The 24318-nt window shown below is 44.8% G+C and overlaps 1 protein-coding gene across 1 annotated transcript in view; it reads left to right on the top strand.

Moving 5' to 3' along the window:
- The window catches only part of CLPB (caseinolytic mitochondrial matrix peptidase chaperone subunit B), a 132369-nt gene that overhangs the window by 34544 nt on the left and 73507 nt on the right, over nt 1-24318 (top strand). The window contains exon 4 of the mRNA XM_033121096.1: nt 15054-15157. Coding sequence (XP_032976987.1) covers nt 15054-15157 — 104 coding nt within the window. The remainder of the gene's footprint in view (nt 1-15053; nt 15158-24318) is intronic.

Below are 24318 nucleotides of genomic sequence, written 5' to 3'. Positions count from 1 at the left end.
AGAGATTTGATCAGATACTTCACCAAAGAAGAGATAGATGGCAGATAAGCACATGAAAAGATACTCAGCATTAGTCATTTAGGGAAATGCAAACTAAAATCATAATAATATACCACTGCACATCTACTACAATGGCTAACATTTAGAAAAAATGACGATACCAAGTGCTGACAAAGTGGCAGAACAATTATCATCATTTCGGATAGGAGTGCATAATGGTATAGTCACTTTGGAAAACACTTCGGCAATTTCTTATGAAGGTAAAACATATTTACCATACAACCCAGTAATACTAACTCCTAGGTATTTGTCCACAAGAAATAAAAACATCTGCAAAAAGACTTGGATGCAAATATTTATAGTAGCTTTATTCATAATTGCCTAAAACTAGAAACTACCCAAATGTCCATCAACTGGTGAATGGACAAACAAATTATGGTACATCCGTACAGTGGACTACTACTCAGGAGTAAAAAAGAACAAACTACTGAGACTGCAACACATGGACGAATCTTAAAAGACTTATGCTAAGTTAAAGACACAAAAAGCTATCTACTGTTAAATTCTCTTTATATGACAGCCTGGAAAAGGCAATTGGATAGGGACAGAAATCAGGTTAGTGGCTGTGAGGGTTTAGGAGTGGGAGGAAGGGCCCAAAGGACCTTTTGGGGTAGTAGAGATATTCCAAATCTTGATTATGGTGGTGGCTATCCAATCAAAACTTACCAAATTGTACATCTTACAAGGATGACGTTTACTATGCATAATTGATACTTCAATGAACTGACTTTAAAAAATCATCCCTCTCTAATTTTCATTATTAATTGTCCAGTGGCATACCGAGAATTCATGTTTGTAGTGTCAAAATTAATTCATATTGCCTTCTTATTGTTGATGGTAGCTCACATTAGAGTACTGTATACCGGGGTTGCCAAAAAAATGTATACATGTGACTTGTATTCATCTTTTGTTATCGGTATATATTGAGCATTACCATTTTAATACAGTTTTTTCCTTTCTTAAAATGTGTATACATTTTTTTGGCACCCTCTGTGTTCTGGCTGTTAATAGAAAATAAAGATTTGCGAATTCACAGGATTCTCGATGTGATAAAGTTTAATTACTGATGAATAGTGATAAGTTCACTTTACAAGTGGTATACAGGAGGCTTATATAACTTCGCAAAATGACATGATTCTTTATGGCAAGGAGAACATGCAGGGTACGGGCCTGGGAGCTTGTCTCCCATCCTGCATCATTCTTGGGCTCCTTGTCCCTGGACTCGTGCAGGGAGGCCACCTAAATGGTATGTCCAGTGTGGTGGTGCTTCTGGAACCAAACATCCTGAAAGAATGGGGTGGGTGGGGGGTGGTTCAGACTTGAGTCCACTTGGGCTTGCTCGTTCCTTTGAAAGCCCTTGCCTCAGAGGTGAGACAGTGAGGCAGAGCATGAAGCTCCAGCAGAACTGTTTGAAATTCCCCACAAGAGTCTCCCTCCCTCCTGCCTTTTCTCCCGGAGTGCATTTCATCAGCATCGGAAGGACCGCTTCCCGGCACTGCCTTCCCTGCTTGGCCAGAGTCCCTGAGGAGCTGAGCTAATGAGTAGATAACACGCATTTGCCAAGGCCTTCCTGGATGTGGTACCTGGGCTTTGTTAATTTTAAAATGCCGCCATTGGCTGAAGACCATTTAATTCCCTCTCACAGCAGTCATTTATTTTTAGCATTTGCTTATTTTCTCTCCACCTTACTATGGGGAGGGGGGGAATTAAACCCTACCTTTAAGAAACGAGCAGCTAAAGCCAGATTGCTATCCTGCAGGAGAGGTTTTACAGGCCTTTCTTTGTGGGGCCGACAGCTCCACAGGTGTTCTTAGAGCAAAGAGCTAGTGCTGCTCTTGCAGCTGGACCAGGGGCAGCCTCCCTGGGAGGTTCTCCTTCCTTTCTGGCTGGCCAGAGACAGAGCAGGTAGAGAACCCCTACACCTGTGCTTCAGTGCAGGTCCTTGGGGGGCCTGATCACGTGGAGGTCTCTTCTGCCTTAGAGGCCGACAGCCTCTCCCCAGGGTCCCCAACTTATTCTTGGCCTGGCTGCTGCACAGTGGTGCTGCCTTCGGCCTGAGGAGGCTGGGCTTTGTGCTACCTGATCTCCTGAAGGTAGTGATGATGATGGCTGGGGTTGATTGGGTGCCTTCTGTGTGCCAGGCCCATGGTGAGCACTTCCCATGTTGGCTCTAACCCTCACTGCAATCCTAAAAGGGAGGGGTTATCATCCCTATTATACAGATAGGGATAATGAAGCTCAGAGATGCCCCAGGCTGTCCTGAAAGTGAAAAAGGGAGCCAGGATTTGAAGCCAGGTCTCTGAACCCCAAGGCCTTATTCTTTCCCCTGGACCACACTGCCTGTGGAGGGAAGGGGCAAAGAGCAAGGCCATGGGATGGTCCACGGGGTGCCAGGACCAGGAGTCAAGTCAGCTCAGGCAGGGTTTTTTGATGAACAACTATTTGCTAAAAACAAACTACTCTTCTTGTCTCAAAAAGCTAGCAGTCAGAAAAGGGATAAAACAAGTCTCACTTTAACTAAAGATGAGGCAGAACGTGGTCAGTGTCCCAGAGAAGACCACCTAGGATGCTGGGCGAGATCTGAAAGGAGGCCGTTCACATGAGGTGGGCCTTGAAAGATGGACAGGATTTTGATGGGTAAAGGTGGAGAGAAAAAGGACAGCATTTCTGGAAAAAGGACCATAGGTTCACAAAGGTGAGAAAGTAGAAACGTGCCAGAGCTAATAGGAACTACTGGTGGTGTCTGGAGCCAGAGAATGTGAAGGAAAGGCCTTATCCAACCCTGACTGCTCTCTCAGGCTGTGGCACTGTACCATGTGGTACAGCTGTGAGTTTTAGAGGCCACTTGGGTTCAAATCCAAGCTCTTGCTTTTACTACCGTGTTTCCCTGAAAATAAGACCGGGTCTTATATTAGTTTTTGCTCCAAAAGACGCATTAGGGCTTATGTTCAGGGGATGTTATCCTGAAAAATCATGCTAGGGCTAATTTTCCAGTTAGGTCTTATTTTCGGGGAAACACGGTAGTTATGTTCCTTGGCAGATTCTCTCACTTCTCTGTTATTATTTACTCAGCCATACAATGGGGATAATAAGCACATCTACCTCCAAAGGCTGTTTTAAGGTTTAAATGTGTAAATATACATATATATAAAGTGTTTAGAACAATGCCGACTGTATAGTAGCGGGCTTGCTACTTTCATTAGTAGTAGTATAGTAGTGGAGGTGGTAATAATTATTATTATTACTGCAGGAGGGCTTTGGAGATTCTTTTTATCTGAGGAGCTGGGCCTAGAACATGGGACCCCAGAGTAGGGCACTTTGATGGGCGCTGGCTCTTGTCCCAGGTGGCCATCTGCCCAATGCAGTGCCCAGTATTTCCCAGCAAAGAAGGGTGGGTGAGGGTGCTGGCCAGGTGCCCGGAATGCCAGCACCAGGCCCCCAGCAAAGTGTGCCGAGCTTGACGTTTCTCCCACTGCTGCTGCTGTGGCTGATTATCTCTGAGTAACAAAGAGTCATTTCTAATCCCATTTGGAATCGTTGCTGAAGATAATCCTGTTTTGTAGTAATGATATTCCAATTCCAACATGCACCCGATTCTAGCTTGGCAGACGCATGCCTTGACCTCAGGCAACCCAAAACACTGCTCCCTGGAAAGCAGTGCCAGCTCATTTGCCTAACATGACAGTCTCAGCATGCCCCCCTTCTCCAGTGCTGTATCCTGTCCTGGGGTTCTGTGTTTAGTGCTGTCTTCATGGAGAGTATCAGTTGGGACCGGGAGAGCATCCACGGCTCGCCTAGTTCCGCGGCTTGGGGAAAGGGTGTTCCGTTTCTAGGAACTGGGCGATGGTCCACTCCTGCACCTCTTCGTTAGAGAAGACGCAGAGCCACGGGGCTCTGTCCTTTTCGGTGGTTATATCACTGATTCCATCGAGACCGTGGATAAATGCCAATAAAATTTGCAGATTAAATGAAACCTAAAGAGGTAGCTAATATGTTGAGTGAAAGAATGAAGGACATGAAAAAAGAATTCAATGGGCTAGAGCAATAGTTAAATCTATGATGATAACAATTCGCAGGGATATGCGTTTCAATTAAACCCAAAAGCCAACTGTAAAATTCAGAGTAAGGGACACCCAACTTAGCAATCCTAGCAAGTAAAAGCCCGGAGCTGAGGGGAAAGTCGGCGTGTGCATCAGCGGTGGAGTGTTAAGGCCCCAGAAGTGGACTCATTCCAGTATTTACCGGCCTGTAGTGAACCCTGTGTGCAAGGAAACAGGTGGTCAGACCCGGTGCCTGCTTTGGGGAGCACACAGTCTAGTTGTGTGTGATATAGTGGTGAGGAGCAAGGGCCCTGGAAGGAGACTGCCTGAGTTTACTAGCTCTGTTTCCTCATCTGCACAATGGGAATAATAATAGCACTTAACCTCAGCGTAGGGTGGTCGCAAAGATTAAAATGCACGTGAAACTGCTTAGTGCAATGCCTCACATCGTAAGTACACGGTAAGTATCTGCTGCTGTTACTAATACTTTTGGTTTTCTTATTGTTGTTATTTTTGTCCAAAGTCTGAGAGATAAACCATCCCCATCATACTCTTAGGGATCATTTGCGTAGAGAGAGCCTAGTCTGCGCCTATAGTGTGGTAAGAATTCCCAACAAGCAGGGCTTAGCCATACTGGCCCATAGGTTTGGCAACAGTGTATTAGGAACCACAAAGTGAAAGACATGGAAGGGTATTTAGAACAAGGCTGAGGGTGTGAAATTGAGGTTGTCTAGGAAACCCTGTGATGGGTGATCTTGATTCCATGGCACTCTGCTTAATGTGTCATGCCTTCCTTGAGTCTTGCCCCAAATTATCTCAACTTGGCTGGGCTCACCACTGATTTTGGATCCTTCTCTGTCTGAATTGGACTTACTCTTATTGCAGCTAGCTGCTGTGACCTCCTTTACTTTAACGACCATCTGAAAATACCCCTGTCCCTGGTACGTAGTAGGGGCTCAGTAACTATGAGCAGCACGACACACTAATGTGTGATCGACTAGATGAGAACCAGTGTGGTTTAGGGGAATGAGCACCGGGTTTAGCCCCGGGCAGACGTCAGTTTAAATCTTGGTTCCACTTCTTATTTAATGTGTACACACGGGCAACTCATGTTATCTTACTGAGCCTCGGTTTATTCATTTATAAAATGAGACTAGTACCTCGTTGCAAGTGGTTATATGGATCTGAAATAGTGAATATAAAGTGCTTAACACACTGTGGTTGCTTTATTATGATTACTGATCTTTTACCATTTGAGGGAAATAAAAGATTATTACCCTCATTTGCGGAAATTGGGACACATTCTCTGCACAAGTACCTTGCTTCCCACCTTATCTTTAATTTGTTGCCTAAAGGAGCTGGCTTTAAAAGACAGCTGCTCTCCCCGCCCTCTCCACCTTCAGCTCATGCCCCCCCCCACCCCAAATGTTAGGTGTAAACATGCTGTGGCCGTGGGTCCAGACACCCTGCTTTCCTGACCAGCCCAAAGACTAGCCAGTGGACGGAATGAGACAGCGCATTGGACTTTCCAGCAAACCTCCTGAGCTGTGACCTCCTTGCTTTCTCCCCTCACCTAGGTGTGCACTGGGCTGAGAATAGGTCAGTTCTCTGTCTTCTCCTTGGGACCTGTGACACTCATCACAGTGACCCTGTGCTTTGGATGTGGGGGGAGGAGGAGTTGGCAGAGCTTCTCTTGAAGCTCACCATTGTGCGGTGGCGACCTGGCACTAAGATCATTGCCCTTCTTGCTTCACCAAGTCCAGCTGCTGTTTGACACACGCCTGGCCCAGCATAGGCTTCAGCCCACGCCACAGGACTCCTCGCTCTTTCCTAAACAATGTCATGACCCCCAGCCCCTCCCGCCACTGAGAGCAGACAGCTTTAACATCAATCCCTGTAACTGTCCTCCCATGTATTGTGACTTCCCACTGCCCTGAAAGCAGGAGCTCATTAAGGTCAGTGCGAGCCAACCGTCCTACATGTGCTGCCACCTCTAATCTAATTATAACCCGATCACCAAATTATTAATAAAACGTGTCTCATGGGAGCTGTGGCTCCACAGGGAGTCCCAGGAGTCCCACCGTCCTGTTCATTTCCTCAGCTTTGTGTGAGAGCTGCCAGGAGCTCCCGAAGGGGCTGCTGCTCAGGAGAGGAAGATGGTTTTCCACAGCTAAACCGCCTGTGGCCTAGTTTGGACCCGCGGGTGCGAGAGGGCTGGGCAGAGCGCCACAGTTGCCTTCCGCCTTTCTCCCCTGCTTCCTACCAAATAAGTCAGTGATTTCATTCATCCCTCCTTCCTTCATTTATTCATGCACTCACTCAGAACACATCTGTTGACCACTTATGGTGATCCAAGCACTGAGCAAGGAGCTGGGAAAGAAGGTTGAGACATGGCCCTTGCCTCATAGTCTAGTGGGAAAGGCAAATAAAAGTAAGCAGGCAATGACAGTACACTCTGATGAGGGTCACCTGCCATGGGGGTGAGTACTGGGCTCTCTGCAGACAAGAGGAAGGGCATGCATCAGGGCTAGAAGCCAGAGAAAGCTCCGTGGAGCTGGTGACCGGGTCACTGGAGAGCCCTCAAGGTGAATGAACGCCAGCCAGCTGAAGCAGGGGCACGCTCCCGGCCTTGTTTCCACAGGGCTCTTCCTTTTCCAGTCCCAAATATCACTAGGTCAGCATAGGAATTAGAAGTTCTGTAATTGAGAGACTCCCTGAAGGAATAAACTTTTGCAACAAATGGGCAAGTTCAATTCATGACTGGCAGAAGGGGAAAGGGAATGAACTTTTTAAAAAGATCATCTATCCGTGTTGCTGCACCTCTGTCCAGCCTGTTGCTTCTAACTGCTGCATCGTGTTTCACAGCGTGTGCCTGCCACGTTTAACTTCCCCCTTCCCCCAGTGCCGGACACTCGGTTGTCTACAATCCCCGCTGCCACAAAATGCTGTGAAGAACATCTCTCGTGCTGCCCTTTATGGACTCGTATAAGAATTTTCCTGGGACATCTGTACGCAGGAGCAGAAGTGCGGGGTCACAGGGTAGGGTGTTAGAATTTGACAGAGTGTTGCTACAAGATTGGCTTCCAGAGTGGCTGCACCAGTCTCCCCTCGGCAGTGCAGGAGAGTCCAAGAACCCCATATCCTCACCAACACTTGGCATGTTCCAGCTTTCTAACTTCCGTTAATATGTTGAATTTAAGTGATACCTTGTTTTAATTGGCATTTCTCCAATAACAAATGAGCTTGAGGCTCTCTTCACTTACTTAATAATAATAATAGTCTTTCTTGTTTGTTTCCTTTTCTGGGAATTGACTCTTCATATTCTTGCCTCATACTTCTGTTGGGCTTCCTGATCCTAGCACCACTGTTAAAAACTGAGTTCAGGCAAAGTGCTCCTACAGACAGTTAGCTACCTGGGAGTCAATATAGGGAAATAAGGGACAGTATAGCAGAGTGACGAGGGCAAGGACTTTGTAGCCAGGCGGCCCAGGTTCCAGTCCCACCTCTGCTCCTTACAGCTGAATGACCTTGGATAAGTTATTTAACTGCTCAGTACCTCAGTTTTCTCATCTGTAACCTACCTCATAGGGTTGTTGTGAAATTAAGTGCATTTGTGTGTGTGTGTGTGTGTGTGTGTGTGTGTGTGTGTAGTGTTTAAAATCAGTGCTTGGCATGTAAGAAGATATGTTAGCTTTCATTATTAGACTGTCTTCCTCCTACTCAGCTACTCTGTACCCTTGAGAAAATAGGTACTTGTATTTAGCAGGCAGTAGAAACAAGGCAGAGAGAAAAGAGCTCTCAGCCTAGAATCAGCTCACCATTCCTCCTCACGGTGTAACTCTTGCCAAGGTCTTGGGCTCTGGACCTGTGTTCTCCTTTCTGCCTCAGGCCGACCTTCAAGACCTGACCTTTTCTGCTGAGCCCGATTCCCAGGCCTGCCAGGCCCCCTACCCCCCTTCCATCCTATTGCTGCTCCTCTTCCAGCCTGTCAGGTGGATGCCGTCCCTCACAAGCTTCACCTTCAATACGTGCAAGGCCCAGTGTTTTCGGTGAGTCATTTCACCTGGGGAGAAAGGAGAACAGACTCTGATGAGCACACAGGAGGGCAAATACTGCTACTAGAGCCAAGTCACTAAAGGACAGACCTCCATTCTCTTGGGTTATAGGCATTTTCCGACTCCCCTAATGAGTGAGGGAAATAGGGCGTCTGGAGGTGATCTCCAGCCTTTGAGGTTAGTGCTGGTGTTGGTAGACGTATCTTTCCACAGACCACCAGAAGCTAAACCCTGAGCTGGCTGGGAGAAGGGCTGGTATTCTTAGGCCTCTGCTTAAGTGAGTACCTGTGGAGTAGGCAGTGTAGTTCCTTTCAGTGAAGATGTTTCCATGGTGTCCTCTGCCCTCTTTAATCCAGCTGCTAAGACCATGAAGGCCTGCCCCATACACCAGAGCCCATTTGGCACCAGCTACTTAACTTTAAGGCAGGAATGGCTAAACCTACAAAAGGCAGCCAGTACGCCAGCTGAGAACAGAGGGGCAGCTGCAGTTGTCCGTGAGCGGGTCACCTCAAAGAGCAGTGCCTGCCTCCCTTTGTAAAGTTAGATTCTGCTTTTACAGCTGACCCTGCACCCCACTTCTCAGCCAGGTGAGCCACTCCGTATGGAAGTTACCTTCTCCCAAATGCAGTTCAGAATTTGGGGATTTGTTGAAATCACTTCATTTCATCTTCTCACTGATACTCCTGGTTTCTGCTGCTTTTGCCTTGCCTTGCCCTCCGGTACCAGTAGATTCCCTGGTTTCTGGTTGCTTCCTTGGTTTGTGGTTACAGCTCTACCTCAGCCTCTAGTCCTTGCCATCTGACCTGGCTTCTGACTCTGCCTCACATCTCTGCTGCCTCGTTTCTGGCCCTTGGTTCTATTTTGACTGTGAACTTCCTGGTACTCCCTGGGCCTGGCCTACTGCTAGGCCTGTTCTTACCAGCCTTGCCTTAGCTTTCTGTCACCTGGCTAGTCTCTTACCCTGTTTGTGCCCTGCTGTCTCACACAGGTCCATGAAGTTCTTTTGGTCATCAAGGCTAGCTTTGATCACCAGAGCTAACCTTAGTCATGCAGCCCTCGCCTGACTGGGCTGGCTTCTTCAAGAAGGGCCTGATCCTGTGGAGCTCTGGGTTAGCTGCTGTATAAGTATGTGATGGCTATTAGATATAAAGCCTACTAGCCATCTGGCAAGGTGTTTGGTGCCACTGTTGGCCACTGAACAACCACGGTTTCTTTAGTCCTAGTTATACCACACAGTGGGGCTGCTGCCTTTTGAGATTTATTAAAAATGAAAGGAAATCTTCTCTGAGGTTGCAGAATGAGTCACGAGCAGCCTGCAGCCAGCAAGAGCTGCCGTGAGCTGCTGTGAGTGGCCAGCCAATGATCGGCGACCGACCGCCTCAGCCGGGGGGAGCGCAAGGCTCATAATACCAGCATGGGCCAGGGAGCTGTGTCCTACACAACTAGACTGAGAAACAACGGCTTGAACCGGAGTGGGGGCCGGGGGGGCGGGGTGGAAGAAGGGGGGAAAAAAAGGACTGAGTCACGAGTTTGAATGCTTACCCTCTTTGGCCTCCAAGTTTGTGAAGTGGATGCCCATTCCCTCTGATTGGGTTAGCAGCCCCAGGGCCCAGCCTCGTCACTCTTCTCTCCCCATCCTGCCAGACCACTGTCTGCCCTCCAGAGCCAAGGGCATCATACTCGGTTGCTTGGACATGTCTTACAGCCTGCAAATTGGACAGATGGAATCAATACTCATGAACCTGGAGAGGTCCAGGTAGCACAGTTAGTGACACTAGCTGCCTGGAGGGACAGCCTGCCATGGGAGGTGGTGTGATTGAATGGTGATTGGACACAGCAGCTGAGCATTAACCAAATTATGTCCCTTTGAGTTTAGATCGAGAATGCTTCTCACTTGGATTTTAAAACAACCAGCTTGTACAGAAGCTAGAAGAGCTGCCTTCTTAATATCGGGCTATGCCCACATGAGTCCTGGGGATGGTCAGGTACAGATCTGATGTGCACTTCCACCCAAACTCACGTTATTATCACCAAGGTTATGTGGACAAAGGGTGGAGAGCTCATATTTATGGAGCTCCTGTGTGCCGGGCACTATGCAGCGTTATGTACTTAGAGCCTCCCGGGAGGCATCTCAGGTAAGGAAATGGAGTCTCAGAGGTATTCTAAATTGTCCATGGCCACAGTCAGTAAATGATAGAGCTTTGATTTGAACCCAGGTCTCTCTGTACTTGTTATAAAATGGCAGGCTGTCTTCCCAGTTTAAGTTCATACTCCTCTTGATTTCTTCACAGCCCACCCACCGGCACAGAGTAATAATAACTAAAGTTTGTTGAACACTTATTATATGTCAGGCACTGTTCTTAGCACTGTGCACACATTACATACTTTACATACATTAACACAGCCATATGAGCTAGTTACTCGTTATCCCTGATAATTACAACATCGCAAAATAATGATTTTCTAATTTCATGCTTTCTGCTACATTTATTTTCTCTCTACCATAAGGAAGAGCTTTTCCTTTTCCCCCATTGACTTATTAATTTGCTTTCAATATGGACTCGTGGAATCTTAATTTTACGCAATGGGTTATAATCCATTGCTGTCATTATTCATGTTGATGCACAGATTGTCCCAGATTTTAAAGCCAATGTTCTTAACCTCTGTGCCACACTACCTCTTTATCAGATATTTTCCCTCACTACCTTCAGTTAGTTTGCTTATCTATAACAGCCTTTTTGTACCCTCTTGGCTTTTAATCTTCTGGGAAACAGGAAAACTAGTGCCAATCTTACCCAAAGTGTGTGTAAACTAAGAGTAAGTAGTTTCTGGGGCCGGCCCGGTGGCTCAGGCAGTTGGAGCTCCATGCTCTTAATTCCGAAGGCTGCCGGTTTGATTCCCACATGGGCCAGTGGGCTCTCAACCACAAGGTTGCCGGTTCAACTCTTCGAGTCCCGCATGGGATGGTGCGCTGGTTGCCAGTTCAATTCCTCGAGTCCTGCAAGGATGGTGGGCTGCGCCCCCTGCAACTAGCAACGGCAACTGGACCTGGAGCTGAGCTGCGCCCTCCACAACTAAGACTGAAAGGACAACAACTTGAAGCTGAACGGCACCCTCCACAACTAAGATTGAAAGGAGAACAACTTGACTTGGAAAAAAGTCCTGGAAGTACACACTGTTCCCCAATAAAGTCCTGTTCCCCCTCCCCAATAAAATCTTTAAAAAAAAAAAAAAACTTAAAAAAAAAGAGAGTAAGTAGTTTCCAAGTGAGAACTTTACAGACTCTGCTCTGAATTAAATAAGTTTTAGACATGGATTTTAGCTGCTTAGAGACCCTTCTCATTTCTCTTTGGGATCTTAATCCATATCCTGGATAAATTACCTATGACAGGTAATTCTTAAGATCCTTTTAGGTAAGGTGAATAGACACAGGAGACTCACCTGACCATGTTAGATCAGATGTGGAGGAACCTCAGCTACATGAGAGATGGTTCTGGTTCCTTGACTTACCTGTAAGGACTGTGTGTTTGTGTGCATGGGAATTATTGAAATTCATTCATCCATTTGGCAAATAATTGAGCCAGGTCCTGTGCTTGTTAAAGGAAATGAAATGCAAACCAGGTAGTACAGGGAAAACTATTAACACTGCTGGTTATAGATATTGAAAAATTAACAAAAAAGAAAAAAACTAAAACTGTAATTATGCTTATTAATAGTTACAATAATTTAAAAAGAGTACGATAATTTAAAAAGGATTTTGTAAAATCCTTGCCACTTATACCTTCAAAAACATTAACAGTTTTGAAGGTCAGTAAGCAGAAGATTAACATACTCAAAGAAAAAAATGGACAAAGGACATGAATGAGGGATTTGTGAGAAAAGAAACACACTAATAACTGTTAAACATGTATATTTTTTAAAGTCCAATCTCACTATTCATCAAAGAAATGCAGGTTAAACAGCAGTAAAATGCAGGTTAAACAACAGTATAATTCCATTTTCTTAACACATTATGAAAAAGAAAACACCCTATTTTGGTGAAAGGAAAGCACAACAGTTACTCTCCTGTATCCTTTACTAGTGAGAATCTTTCTGAAAGGTAATTTATTAATAGTAATATTCACCAAAACTTTAAAATGCTTATACTTTTGACCTAGAACTTCATCTCCTAGGAATTTATCCAAAGGAAAATAATAGAGATGTTGTGTTATTGAGATATTTAAAAATAATGTAATTATTTTGCAATAGAGGACTGGCTAATTAGAGTGTAGAATAGTCTTATAGTGGAATACTATGCAGTCATTAAAAAACAATGTGGTAGACAAATATTTAAAACATGGAAGGTATGTGTATATATGTGTTTAGAGAACATACGAGGTCTGACAATGAAGTTCGCGAACTTGTTGCAATGATGTTACTAACCTTTTTTGATATCAGAGGGTTATTCATTATGAATTTGTACCAAGTGGACAAACAGTTAACCGAGTTTACTATTTGGAGGTGCTGAAAAGGCTGCGTGAAAAAGTTAGACGACCTGAACTTTTCTCCAACAATTCATGGCTCTTGCATCATGACAATGCACCAGCTCACACAGCACTGTCTGTGAGGGAGTTTTTAGCCAGTAAACAAATAACTGTACGGAAACACTCCCTACTCAACTGATCTGGCCCCCAATGACTTTTTTCTTTACCTGAAGATGAAGGAAATATTGAAAAGAACACATTTTGATGACATTCAGGACATCAAGAGTAATACGACAACAGCTCTGATGGCCATTCCAGAAAAAGAGTTCCAAAATTGCTTTGAAGGGTGGGCTAGGTGCTCATGTCAGTGCAGAGCTTCCCAAGGGGAGTACTGCGAAGGTGACCGTAGTGATATTCAGCAATGAAGTATGGAGCACTTTTTCTAGGATGAGTTCTCGAACTTAATTATCCGACCTCGTATGATCCCATTTTTGTAAAAAAAAAAAAAAAAAAAAAAAAAAGTATGTATACATTGAAAAAGCTGGAAGGATATTGTATATTCTAAAACATTTTCTTCTTGATTATGTACATTTTCTGAATTTTCTATAGTGAACATGAGGAGCCCTTTTTATATATTAGGGGGAAAAAAAGCCTTCGCAGAAACATTACATTAATAGAAGGGAAGCTAACACATAGAGAGCACTTCCTGGGTGAAACACTATGCTGGGTGCTTTATAAATTTACCTCATTCAGCCTCATACCGACCCTGTGGAGGCTCCTGCCTCTGGTCCTACTCCCTCTGGTCCATTCTCACACAGCCACGGGAGTGATTCTTCCAATAGCAAAGGTTTGGAAGGAAAAACCCCAAACCAGAAACTGGTTACCATTGGAAATGAGATTAAGGAGATGGCTATATGGGGGGACTTTCATTTTTTAATTTAATATTTCAATATAGTTTGCAGTTTTTAAAGTATGTGTATCTTTTGAAGTGGGGAGAAAAAACATATGTTATCATGTTCCTTCCCCCTTTAAGCCCTTCAGTGGCTTACCTCATCTCCCCCAGTTTGTCCACTTACACTCTCTACTGCAGCTCCACTTGCTTTGGGTGAAGCACTGTGCTCTTTTGCCTCCAGGATTTGTAAATGCATGGGGTCCTCCCACTTAACTATCCCAGATCTTGCTATGCAGCCTTCAGGTCTTCAGTACCTTAAATACCACGTGCTCTGGGAGGCCTGTCTTGATGCCCTCTCTTGGTTTCCCACTGCAAATGATACCTCTTCCATCATAGCCTGTATCACACTTTGCTGTAATTTTATACTAAGTTGTCCTTCCAGGAAGACTGTAAGTAAGCTCCATGAAGGCACGGACCCTCGCTCCTGGAACAGTGACTAGAGCATAGTAAGCATTTGATAGGTAATTGTTGAATAAACACTTTGTCTTTTATAGTTGTGGAAACTAAGCCTTAGAGAGGTGTTAAGTAATTTGTCCAGAGGCTCTCTCTCTTTTTTTAATCAACTATATTCCCTATGCTGTATTTGACATCCCTGTGACTATTTTGTACTTCTTAATCCCTTCACCTTTTTTACCCAACCCCCCAACTCCCTCCTATCTAGCAACCATCAGTTTGTTCTCTGTATATATGACTGTGTTTCTATTTTGTTCATTTATTTTGTTCTTTAGAGTCCACATATAAGTGAAATCATACAGTATTTATCTTTCTCTGTCTGAGTTTTACTTAGCGTAATACCCTCTAGGTCCATCCATGTTGTTGCAAGTGGTAAAATTTCACTCTTTTTTATGGCCAAGTAATATTTCATTGTATATATCCAGTTGTCTTTATTCAGTCATCTGTTGATGAGCACTTAGGTTGCTTCCATATCTCGGCTATTGTAAATAACACTGCAGTGAACATAGGGGTGCATATGTCTTTTCGGATTAGTGTTTTGATTTTCTTTGGATAAATACCCGGGCGTGGAATTGCTGGGTCATACATAGTTCTCTTTTTAACTTGTTGAGGAGCCTCCAGACTGTTTTCCATAGTGGCTGCATCAATTTGCAATCCCACCAACAGTGCACAAGGGTTCCCTTTTCTCTGCATCCTCGCCAACACTCATTGTCTATTGATTTATTGATGATAGCCATTCTGACAGGTATGAGGTGATACCTCACTGTGGTTTTAATTTGCATTTCTCTGATGATTAGTGACGTTGAGCATCTTTTCATATGTCTATTGGCCAGTCCAGAGCCTCTCAGCCAGTAAGTTTCAGAGCCAGCTTTCCTACCCCCGTCTTTGGTACACACAGAGTTCATGTTCTTTCCATTGTATCACTTATGAGCAGAGGCAAATCCAATCTCCAAACATGCTTCAGAGTCTGGGTCTTTTCCTTCTGGGCCTTTCCTGCTTTTGACACTTCTGACTTTCTGATTTCTTTCAGTGTGGTGCAGGTTCTGCTTGCTGCTGGTGCTGACCCAAACCTTGGGGACGATTTCAGCAGTGTTTACAAAACCGCCAAGGAGCAGGGAATCCATTCTTTGGAAGGTAAGTGCAGGCTCCCTGCTGTTCTGAGCAGTCTCCTCCCTGTTGCTACCAGGCAACCAGCTCTGTGCCAGCTCCACCAGCAACGCAGGGTGAGGGCCTGCAAGTCTCTTATCATCTGGGAACTCGTGGATAACCCAAAGGGCTCGGGACAGATGGCCTTCACAGTCCCTCAGGCCTATCATTTATGTCATGTAAGAAGTCTCGGGGAATAAATTAGAGACCTGATTTTATGAATGGAAGAGGGGTCTTCCAACTGGTGTTCTCCCAAAAGCACCTTAGCCTATGGAGCCTCAGATGAGCAGGCAATGGAGCAGGTTTCCATAAAATAATTAAGGCAATTGCATGGAATGTGGATTTGTTTCTCTTCTACTTCCTGCAGACTTACCTTGTCTCATCCCTGTCCCAGAACTAGAAAGTGGCCTCACTGGTTTCTTCAGCCTCAGAAGTGCCTCAACACTACTCTGAATGCTGCTTTTCTCCTCCTCCAATGTGTAAAATACAGTCCTATCTCTGGAACTGGCCCTTAACTTACTGTATGACCCAGGACAAGTAGTGGACCTTCTCTGTGTCTTGAGGTCTATGCTTATCAAATGGAATGAATGGTCATCAGTATCTACCCGGGTTGTTGTGTGGGTGGTTGTTTGGACTTCAGAAGAAGAAAGAGGCTATGTGCACCTGTACTAGGGCTTGGTACCTACCTGGGCAAGTCAATCCACGTTGCCTCGAGTGAGTAGTTTTTCAAAGGTGGGGTCGAGAAAAGGGCAGGTTGCTTTGACTGCAGACAGAAATGAGTATTTGAGTTTTTGCTTGTCCAGACTGCCCCCGCCACCTGCCCGTATCCTGGATCACTCGCAGAGGCTGAGATTCCTCTTAGTGTCTAGCAACACGGCAGCTGAGCAGTGGCTGCTTCAGGGCTGGCAGTGAAGTCAGGGAGACAGGCAGCCATGCTGACTGCCTGAGGTTCAGAACATTGACTTGGAGGGAGGTTCAGCCAAGGGAGCAGTGCACTCAGCCGTCAGCGCTGTCAGGGACGCTGCCGTACAGATACGGGTACGGTATCCCAGGGAGAGGAGGTGTTGCTGCTGCTGCAGCAGGGTTCTTACCTCAGCAGCAGAGGGGATGTCCAGGGCATCAGAGCATCGCTGCCCAGAAGTTGTCCTTCCCCGCCTCCCCACCTCTAAAGCTGCTCCCTCCGTCAAGCTCCATTCCTGCAGTTAGTTCCTCCTCAAAGCCTTCCCCGTCCTTGGCAATTATTACAACCTGCCCTCTGTTGCTCTTTTGAATGTTCCGTAAGTCTTGGCCTTTTGTATGATTATATGAACTCTCATTGCCCATGTCTTTTCATTCCTTCTCAGCTGACAGTTCCATGTACAGGCCATGACCTATGCCTCCTTGGATTCCCCAACCAACTGGAGGAATTATGTTCACTTTATGTTTCAAACAGAAGAGAATTTCATGAGTGCCAAACTTGCCCTATATTTGCAGCCTGTTGTGGGGGGACTCAGCTTGTGAGCTGTCCTCTCCTCAGACACAGCTCTGTCTTCTGTTCAGATGCTCTCACCAGAAAGCAGGGAGGAGCTGTTCCTGAGAGGGCAGGGCCAGGAAGAAGGGAAGGGATTGATTATTTGAGTGCTTTCTCTCCTGCTCTCAGGATCCCAGCAGGGCTCAGTAAGCATTTCTGATTTCATAGAATCTCAGAGCTGTGAAACCATCTAGTCCATCCTCTGCTGTTGCATCCATCTCTACCCACTGCATTCAAGTTTTATACCTTTGTGTTCTAATGGTTCTCCCCAGAGGACCGTTCAATATTCTAGATCATATTCAATATTCTAGATCAGTGGTCAGCGAACTTTCTGAAAAGCAAAACAAAACAGATAGTAAACATTTTAAGCTTTGTGAGCCCTGTGGTCTTGGTTGTACCTACTCAGTTTGGCCATTGTAGTGCAGAAGCAGCCATAGACAATACACAAACGAATGTGCATGGATGTGTTCCAAAAAACTTTATTTTCAAAAACAGGCAACAGGCTGGGTTTGATCAAGAGGCTGTGGTTGACCTGTTCTAGATATTTTCTTCTTCCTTCCTCTATCCATCCTTCCCTCCCTCTCTCCCTGTCCTTCTTCCTCCCTTCCTTCCTTCCTTCCATTTTAATCAAGACTAGCACAAAGGGGGCTGGCTGGATGGCTCAGTTGGTTAGAGTGTGAGCTCTGGACAACAGAGTCGCCGGTTCAATTCCCACATGGGCCAGTGAGCTGTGTCCTCCGCAACTAGATTGAAAGTAATGACTTGACTTGGAGCTGATGGGCCCTGGAGAAACTCACTGTTCCCCAATAAAAAAAAAAAAATTAAAAAAAAAAAAGACTAGCGCAAAAATTATGTGATGGCAGGGATCTTGTCTAACTCAGCAATGTCTGCTTGCTTGCTTCCTTCCTCCTTTCTTTCTTTGTTTTCGTCAACCTCCTCTGAATCGTTTGAACTTTATTCTAGCCAGCCTACATTTTAGGTAAGTAGGTAAATAGGTACATAGGTAGGTAGGTAGATAGACAACAAAAATATTGGAAAAGGCTATTATATCCATCATGAAATAAAGATAAAAATATTAAGTAACTCTTCTTATTCTGCATCACCTGCAAATTTAATGAACAGGCTTTCTATGGATTCATTTATTCAAAAATAGTTTTTAAAAATTTTACTGATCACATTTCTGTATAGCAGGCACTGTTCTAGGCGCTGTCGCGTTAGACAAGACGCCCACCATCATGTGCTTTACGTGCTAGCCTTTGGTTAAAATCTTTATAAGGACTCTATGAAGTACAGAGCCCTGGAGCACATGAGCAGGATGATTTTGAAGCATTATTCAACATTCACAACTGTAAATCCACCAAACTTTATTTTTTTTCAGGCTTCATTTCTCTATCGTGTCCACAGCATTTTAAGAGATTTTTCTCAGATTTCTTGCTAAAATAAAAATATTTTTAGCATTTGTCATATTTCTTGCCCAGTAGCCCTTTCCCAAAGGATGTTAGGTTATTCTGGCGTGGTCTTCTCATCCTTATGGGACCCATACTGTGGTGCCTAAGTGTTTAAGAACCATTAAAAAAATACATTCTAGAAATTTTGTCAGGATAAAATCACTGTTTTATAGTTTGGAAGATCTACCTCTCTTCTGCACTTTAAAAAAAAAAATTCCGGGCTACCTTTGCCTGCCACAGTTTTCTGGCAGCTCATCTGATTTTCCCTGGTGTATTGATTTGGATGTGTTCTGCTCTCCAAATTCATGGGCTCTACAGCTAGACAGTGGCAGTCCTTTAGTGTCATCTCAGGGCTCTCCTTTCTCCTTGGCAGACTAAGCCTTTAGCTCCTCCTTAGCCATATTTTTCTTTCCTTTTTCCATTTAAAGATATCTCGTTCTTTCATCCATTCATCCAGTATTTATTGATTGCCTACCATATGCAAGGCATTGTACCCAGCTCTCCCTCATTCTCATTGATGAAGTAGACAGAAACAAAAGAATCCTGTGGTTGGTTCTCCTTTCTTTAGATTAGACTGACTTTTTCACAGGAAGTTACCTGACTTACAGGAGAGTGTGAGGAAGGTAGAGCAGAATAAGAGGTGCAAGCCCCTTGCCCAAAATGTGTCTGGGAAAATTCACAGGAAAGTCACAAGCTCAGGAAAGTTGGATGGTCCTTCACTATTAGAGCATAGAGTCCGTGCCAAAGTCCATCGAATTCACTAAATTTCTAATGGATACTTCTGTGGACCTCAGCCTATGCTCAGTACTGAAGGGAGGTGGTGAGTTACAGCTTGTGACCTTGGCAAGACCTCCCTAACATATATCCCTTGTCTGCCTCATCAGTACTGTTGAGAAGATGAAGAGATAAAGTATGTGATGTGTGAATTGTAAAGAGTTCTACAGTTATAATTGCTTATCAGTTTTATTTATTTATAATTCAGTCTGCATTTACTGAGTTTCAGGCACTCTGCCAGATGCGGGGAATACAAACATGAATATGCATGGCATAGCCCCTCCGTCAAAAAAGAGGCCAGACCTATGAACAAGGCACCACAGTGCAGAGTGGTAGATGCAAAGGTGGATGTACAAAGGATGTAGGGAGCACTGATACAGGTAGTAAGCTCTCCCTCGGGTCAGGCAGGTGTCTGGGAAGTGTCGCAGCGTAAGTGACTTTGAATTGGGTCTCATTTGTAGGGATAACAGTACCCATTCTATAGGATTATTAAGGCGACTAGAGAGAACCATACGTAAAGCATGGATGAAGAATTTCTTTATGAAGGTGGGTCTGGGCTCGGTGTAAGGCAGGCTCAGCGCCTGCCTTGGAGGTACTGAGCAACTCTGACTGAGGGGGCACTGACAGGCTAGATGTGTGCCCATCAGGGATTCTACGAAGGGTATTCTTGCCCTGGGACATTGGATTATACCTCCAAGGTCCCTGTGAGCCGTGTCATTTTTAAGGTTCTGAAAACTCTAGGCTCACTGTCAGAGCAAATAACGTACTTAGAAGAAGTGGGATTTGAGCTGGACTTTGGAGGGTGATGAAGAGGAGGGAGAAAAAGGATACTCTAAACAGGGGACACAGCTTGAGCAAAGGCACGCAGAGAAGACATATGTGGAGGGGAGCACAGGGATCACTGCTGCTTCTCTACCAGCTCATTCCCTGATCTTGGCCACATGCATTCAGGCCTTGAGCCCCACCCGTCCCCACTCCGGGAGAGTTCCACTTGTGGCTGGCTGATGGGTGATGGGCCCCAATCCTCAGGTGGAGAAGGCAGTAAATTAGTGGTAACAGAAAACAAGTCGCCCAGCCGGGGATGCCGCTGGCTGCTTGTAAGTAACTGTTATAAACATTGGGTGTCTGGGGCTGTCAGAAATGCAAGCAAGTACTCAGCGCCTCTCATATGTACAATTAAAACAATAAAACACGGCAGAAACGTGGCCAGAGCAGACTATAAATCAACTTCTCTTCTCAGCTCCAAGTGGCAGCTGAATAAAGATGAGTTGTGTAGAAGCTGGGTTGGCATAGGACCCTACTGGGGGTAGAGGGCCTGGCTTTCCAGGTTGGCCCTGCCCAGGTGGCTCCTTCCCACAGCTCGAGGGGCTGCAGGTCCAGGCAGCTGACCTCCCCATCTCTGTGTCTTCAGATGGGGGACAGGGTGGTACAGGCTGGCACATCACAAACCAGTGGACAAGAGCCCTGCAGTTCAGGAGATGGCTAGGAGTCCCCACTGGTGGTAATGGAACTACGCCCTATGATATTTCTCCCCCTCCGCAGGACATGCCAAGGAGTGCTCTCATCCTAGCTCATCAATTTAGTATAAGACAACCACCTAGCACCCACTGCGTGCCCAGCCCTACCCAGGCACAGCAGAAAGAATGTATGCCCTGGGCAAGCTCAGACTTAGATGGGGGTAATGAGGCTTCCAAGGAAATAAAAATTGCCTGGAGAGCTTGTTAAAACAGATTGCTGGGCCCCACTCCCACAAATTCTGATCTGGTAGTTCTGGGGTGGGACCCGAGATTTTGCATTTCTCACAGGCCCCCACTCTTTGAGTAGCATGGTCTAGAATACAGGTGTTAGTTGTGGCCTTGTGCTTGAACTGCTTTACAAAGCTCATCTGAACCCTCTCCCTGGAAGAGACCTTGTTTTGCCACTTTAAGCCTCACTCCTACAGAGGCTGTGGCTTACACCGCGGTATTACGGGAGTACAGAAGGCTTCATAGCTGCGATGCCTAGGGCAATTTTCTGCATCGCTCAGAGGCTCAGTCTCCTTATTTGTAAAATAAAGACTATTGAGAGTTAGAGATAGTGTTTTTATCCCTAGCCTAAAGCCTAGAACATAGAAGGAATTCCATTAATGTAATGTAAATTTCTGTTTTTACATCATAGTCGTTATCCTCATCGTACTCTCAGGGAACTTCATGAGCACTTCACAGTCTTTGACACAGCCTTCCAAATCCTTTTCCGTAGTGGAAACTATTATCCATGGAGAGCCACGCATTATTTAGAGTCTGAGGAATGTCTATCACCTAACTGCATGACAATTGCCTTTATCTGCCTTGATTTTTCTCATCTGTAGAGACTATCTCTTATACCATAGGTTTCTTATAAAGATCCAATTGAAGTACATATGAAAGAACTTGAGAAAATACAAGGTATCATGTAAATGTAAGGTGTTAGCAAGAACAGTAATTAATAGTCATTAAGTTTGAAGACATGACCAAGACAATATTCAACAAGAATCCAGTCAGAGGTACAGGTAATAAGGACTGTCAGAATTCAGAGAAGGTCATCTCTGGCTGAAGCAGTCAAAGAAATAAAGTGGTATTTGAGCCTTGAAGTATTACATGAGAAGGTTCTATGGAGAGCCTGAAGCGGGGTGCAATTGGGAATGAGCAGAGAACGGGGGTGTGTTATGTCCAAAACATTCAGAGGTGGGAAACAGAAAAATATGTTTCTGGCCAGCAAGTGAACTCTTTGGGGTGAAGCAGCCACACGGCAGAAGATTCGTTTTAGAGAATAATGAGTGGTAAAGATGCAGTTAGTAAACAGGGGCCAGATCAAATGCTTGGACGTTACATCCTTTAGACAGAGAGGAGTCTTGAAATCCTAGAGAGGGCCCCTCAGGAAGCTTCCTTCCTGGGTGGAGAGGCAAAGGCAGGCGAAGAGATGACAATGATGCGATAGCAGGGGCCAACATTTCTGGATAGTTACTGTGTGCTCCAGCAGCCCTGCGATGTAGGCACTAAAAGGGCACTGAGGCAGACAGATAATGCCAGCAGAACTGTCTCCCACTTTTGTGGAGAACCCAGCAAGCATGTCAGCCTGCGTGTACCTCACACGTAGTCAGCTCAGAACCTCCGGCTTGTCCAGAGTTGTGGAAGGCTTGGGCATCTGTCTGGCCAAAAGCTGTTTGAGCAAGTTCTTATTTTTAATCATGTCCCTGACTCTTCCTCGTCATTGTCAGAGCCGTGTTGCACCTTGAGGGCCAGTGGATCTACGTGTCGTTTCTCAGTAGTGGCGGCCACTATAGTCCCCAGGATGGACAACACACTGTCAGTCCATCAGGCCTTTTGGCTAACTTCAAGATGAAGTGTATCAGCCAGTTAGGTTAATTGTGTCAATCCTTCTAGCCCTCCAAACCTATATGTATATTTGACTGGGAGAGGGAGATAGACTAGTTGACATGTTTTATTAAAAAGAATAAATTTGATGCATTTATAAAAAATAAGAAAATGTGGGATGGGGTGGCAAAGAACTAGTCTTGTGATTTTTAACTGATTTACATATTTTGTGTATAAATATTTTTTCATCAAAAGTTCAAAATCAGGGATGGGTCCCACACACCACACAAAATATATTAGAGACATTTATATGGATAGCAGGAAGGGAGACAGAGGGCTGAAATTTTCCAGGCACCCAGTGATTGATGGGGGCTGAGGCTCCCCCTGACGCTTTATTGAGTTTCCGATGATTATCTCTCGCCGAGACATTTTTTACAGATGACGGTCGAGCTGTCACAATGGACCATGGGGGAAAAAACCCAACAATAATAACACTTTAATCTTTTTACTGCACTGCTCCCTAGTATCTCAGATTCATCTTCCCTGACGCACGCAGTTCATTATTCTGCCCCTCCCTGGATGGGAAATAAAGGAAAATAAATATATATGTAGACATACTTACCCACATACATACACACGCGCGGAGTATATAAAAGAGACCACCTCAGAACCAGAGAGGAGCAGAATTTATTGTTCTTTTTGCAAGTGTTGAGGTTTATTAGTAGAGATGCTGGGTTGGCTTGGAATTGGCTATTAATTACAGCATTTTGTATTTGTTTTTTATTGCAAGTTTTTAACATCTTGAAGAAAAGGAGAGGAGGAGAGGCAAGCAGGTGTAAAGATGGGAGCACAGAGGGACCAAGTTTGGCTAACCAAGTAGCATAGCTGGCTGAGAGGCAAAGAACAGGCTTCTTCCTCTTGCTGCCAGCCCTGCCTAGAGGGTCTTTGGAGCTGAAAGAATACTGCTTTGGTTAAGATGGTGGGAGGGGATAGTGAGGAGAGGGTGAGCTCAGAGTAATTATAGGACAAATCAAACGGAATTGGATACCTGTGAACATGTCACTGCTCTGAGTGTTAGGAGAGGTGTGAAGTAGAGGAGCTTCAAACAGGGTGTTGATGGGTCTATAGTTAAGAGCGTACAGGTAACCCCCGTATAACATGGCACTTCTGTAACACGGTTTCACTCTAACACACTTTGAGAATTAGAGAAATCTCTGAATAACACGGAGCGTAATTAGTGCTTTCAAGAGCAAAAAATATCTCATTCGAAATTAGGGAAATCCCCAAATAACATGGAACGTAGTAAGAGATTTTAAGAGCAAAAGATACCAGACCTCATTTGAAATTTTTCATTCGAGCGTGGGTATCATATCAGATTTGACTGCAGAATTTTAAAATTTATTAGAATTTTAAATCCATTTTGTTCAGAGGGTGAAGATATCTTGTCAAAAAGAAAACGCCCTCAATTAATGGTGCTTAGTAGTGATGATGAAGAGAACATTATTTAACACATATTAATATGTTATACTTTTGGTGAAAATTGCTTTAATCAATATATTTCTCTTAATTATAAAAACATAATAGTATGTCTCTTTTATTTTTGGAACCTAACCCCCTTTTTTGTACTAGTTCTTTGTTTCGTATAACACGGATTCGCATAACACGGTATTTTTAAGGAACCTAACAACCGTGTCATGCGGGGGTTACCTGTATTCTGTTAGAGTTCTTAAGAGTTTGCCTTAATCTTTGAATTTTTTTTAAAGTAGTCAGAATGGTATAATGAACTCCCATGTACCGTCAGCTACCTTCAGCAATTAACTCACGGCCAGCGGTGTTTTATCTATACTCCCCATCCACTTCCCCCCACCTCCAATATTCTTTTTACCATCTCAATAGCAATATGGAATCTGATTTAGATCCAAACAAACTATAAAACTGACATTGAGAAGACAATTGGAAAGTTGAACTCTGTGAATTTGATGGTGAGAAGGTGAAACACGGGCTCTGGAAAGCTCTGACTGGGTCTGTGGTCAAAGGAGAGGCCAGAGGAGATGCTACACTGACTGTCCAGGGCCACTGGCAGGG

Source organism: Rhinolophus ferrumequinum, chromosome 11 (assembly GCF_004115265.2).
Source record: "Rhinolophus ferrumequinum isolate MPI-CBG mRhiFer1 chromosome 11, mRhiFer1_v1.p, whole genome shotgun sequence".
Lineage (NCBI taxonomy): Eukaryota > Metazoa > Chordata > Mammalia > Chiroptera > Rhinolophidae > Rhinolophus > Rhinolophus ferrumequinum.
This window is presented reverse-complemented; position numbering and strand designations above follow the sequence as displayed.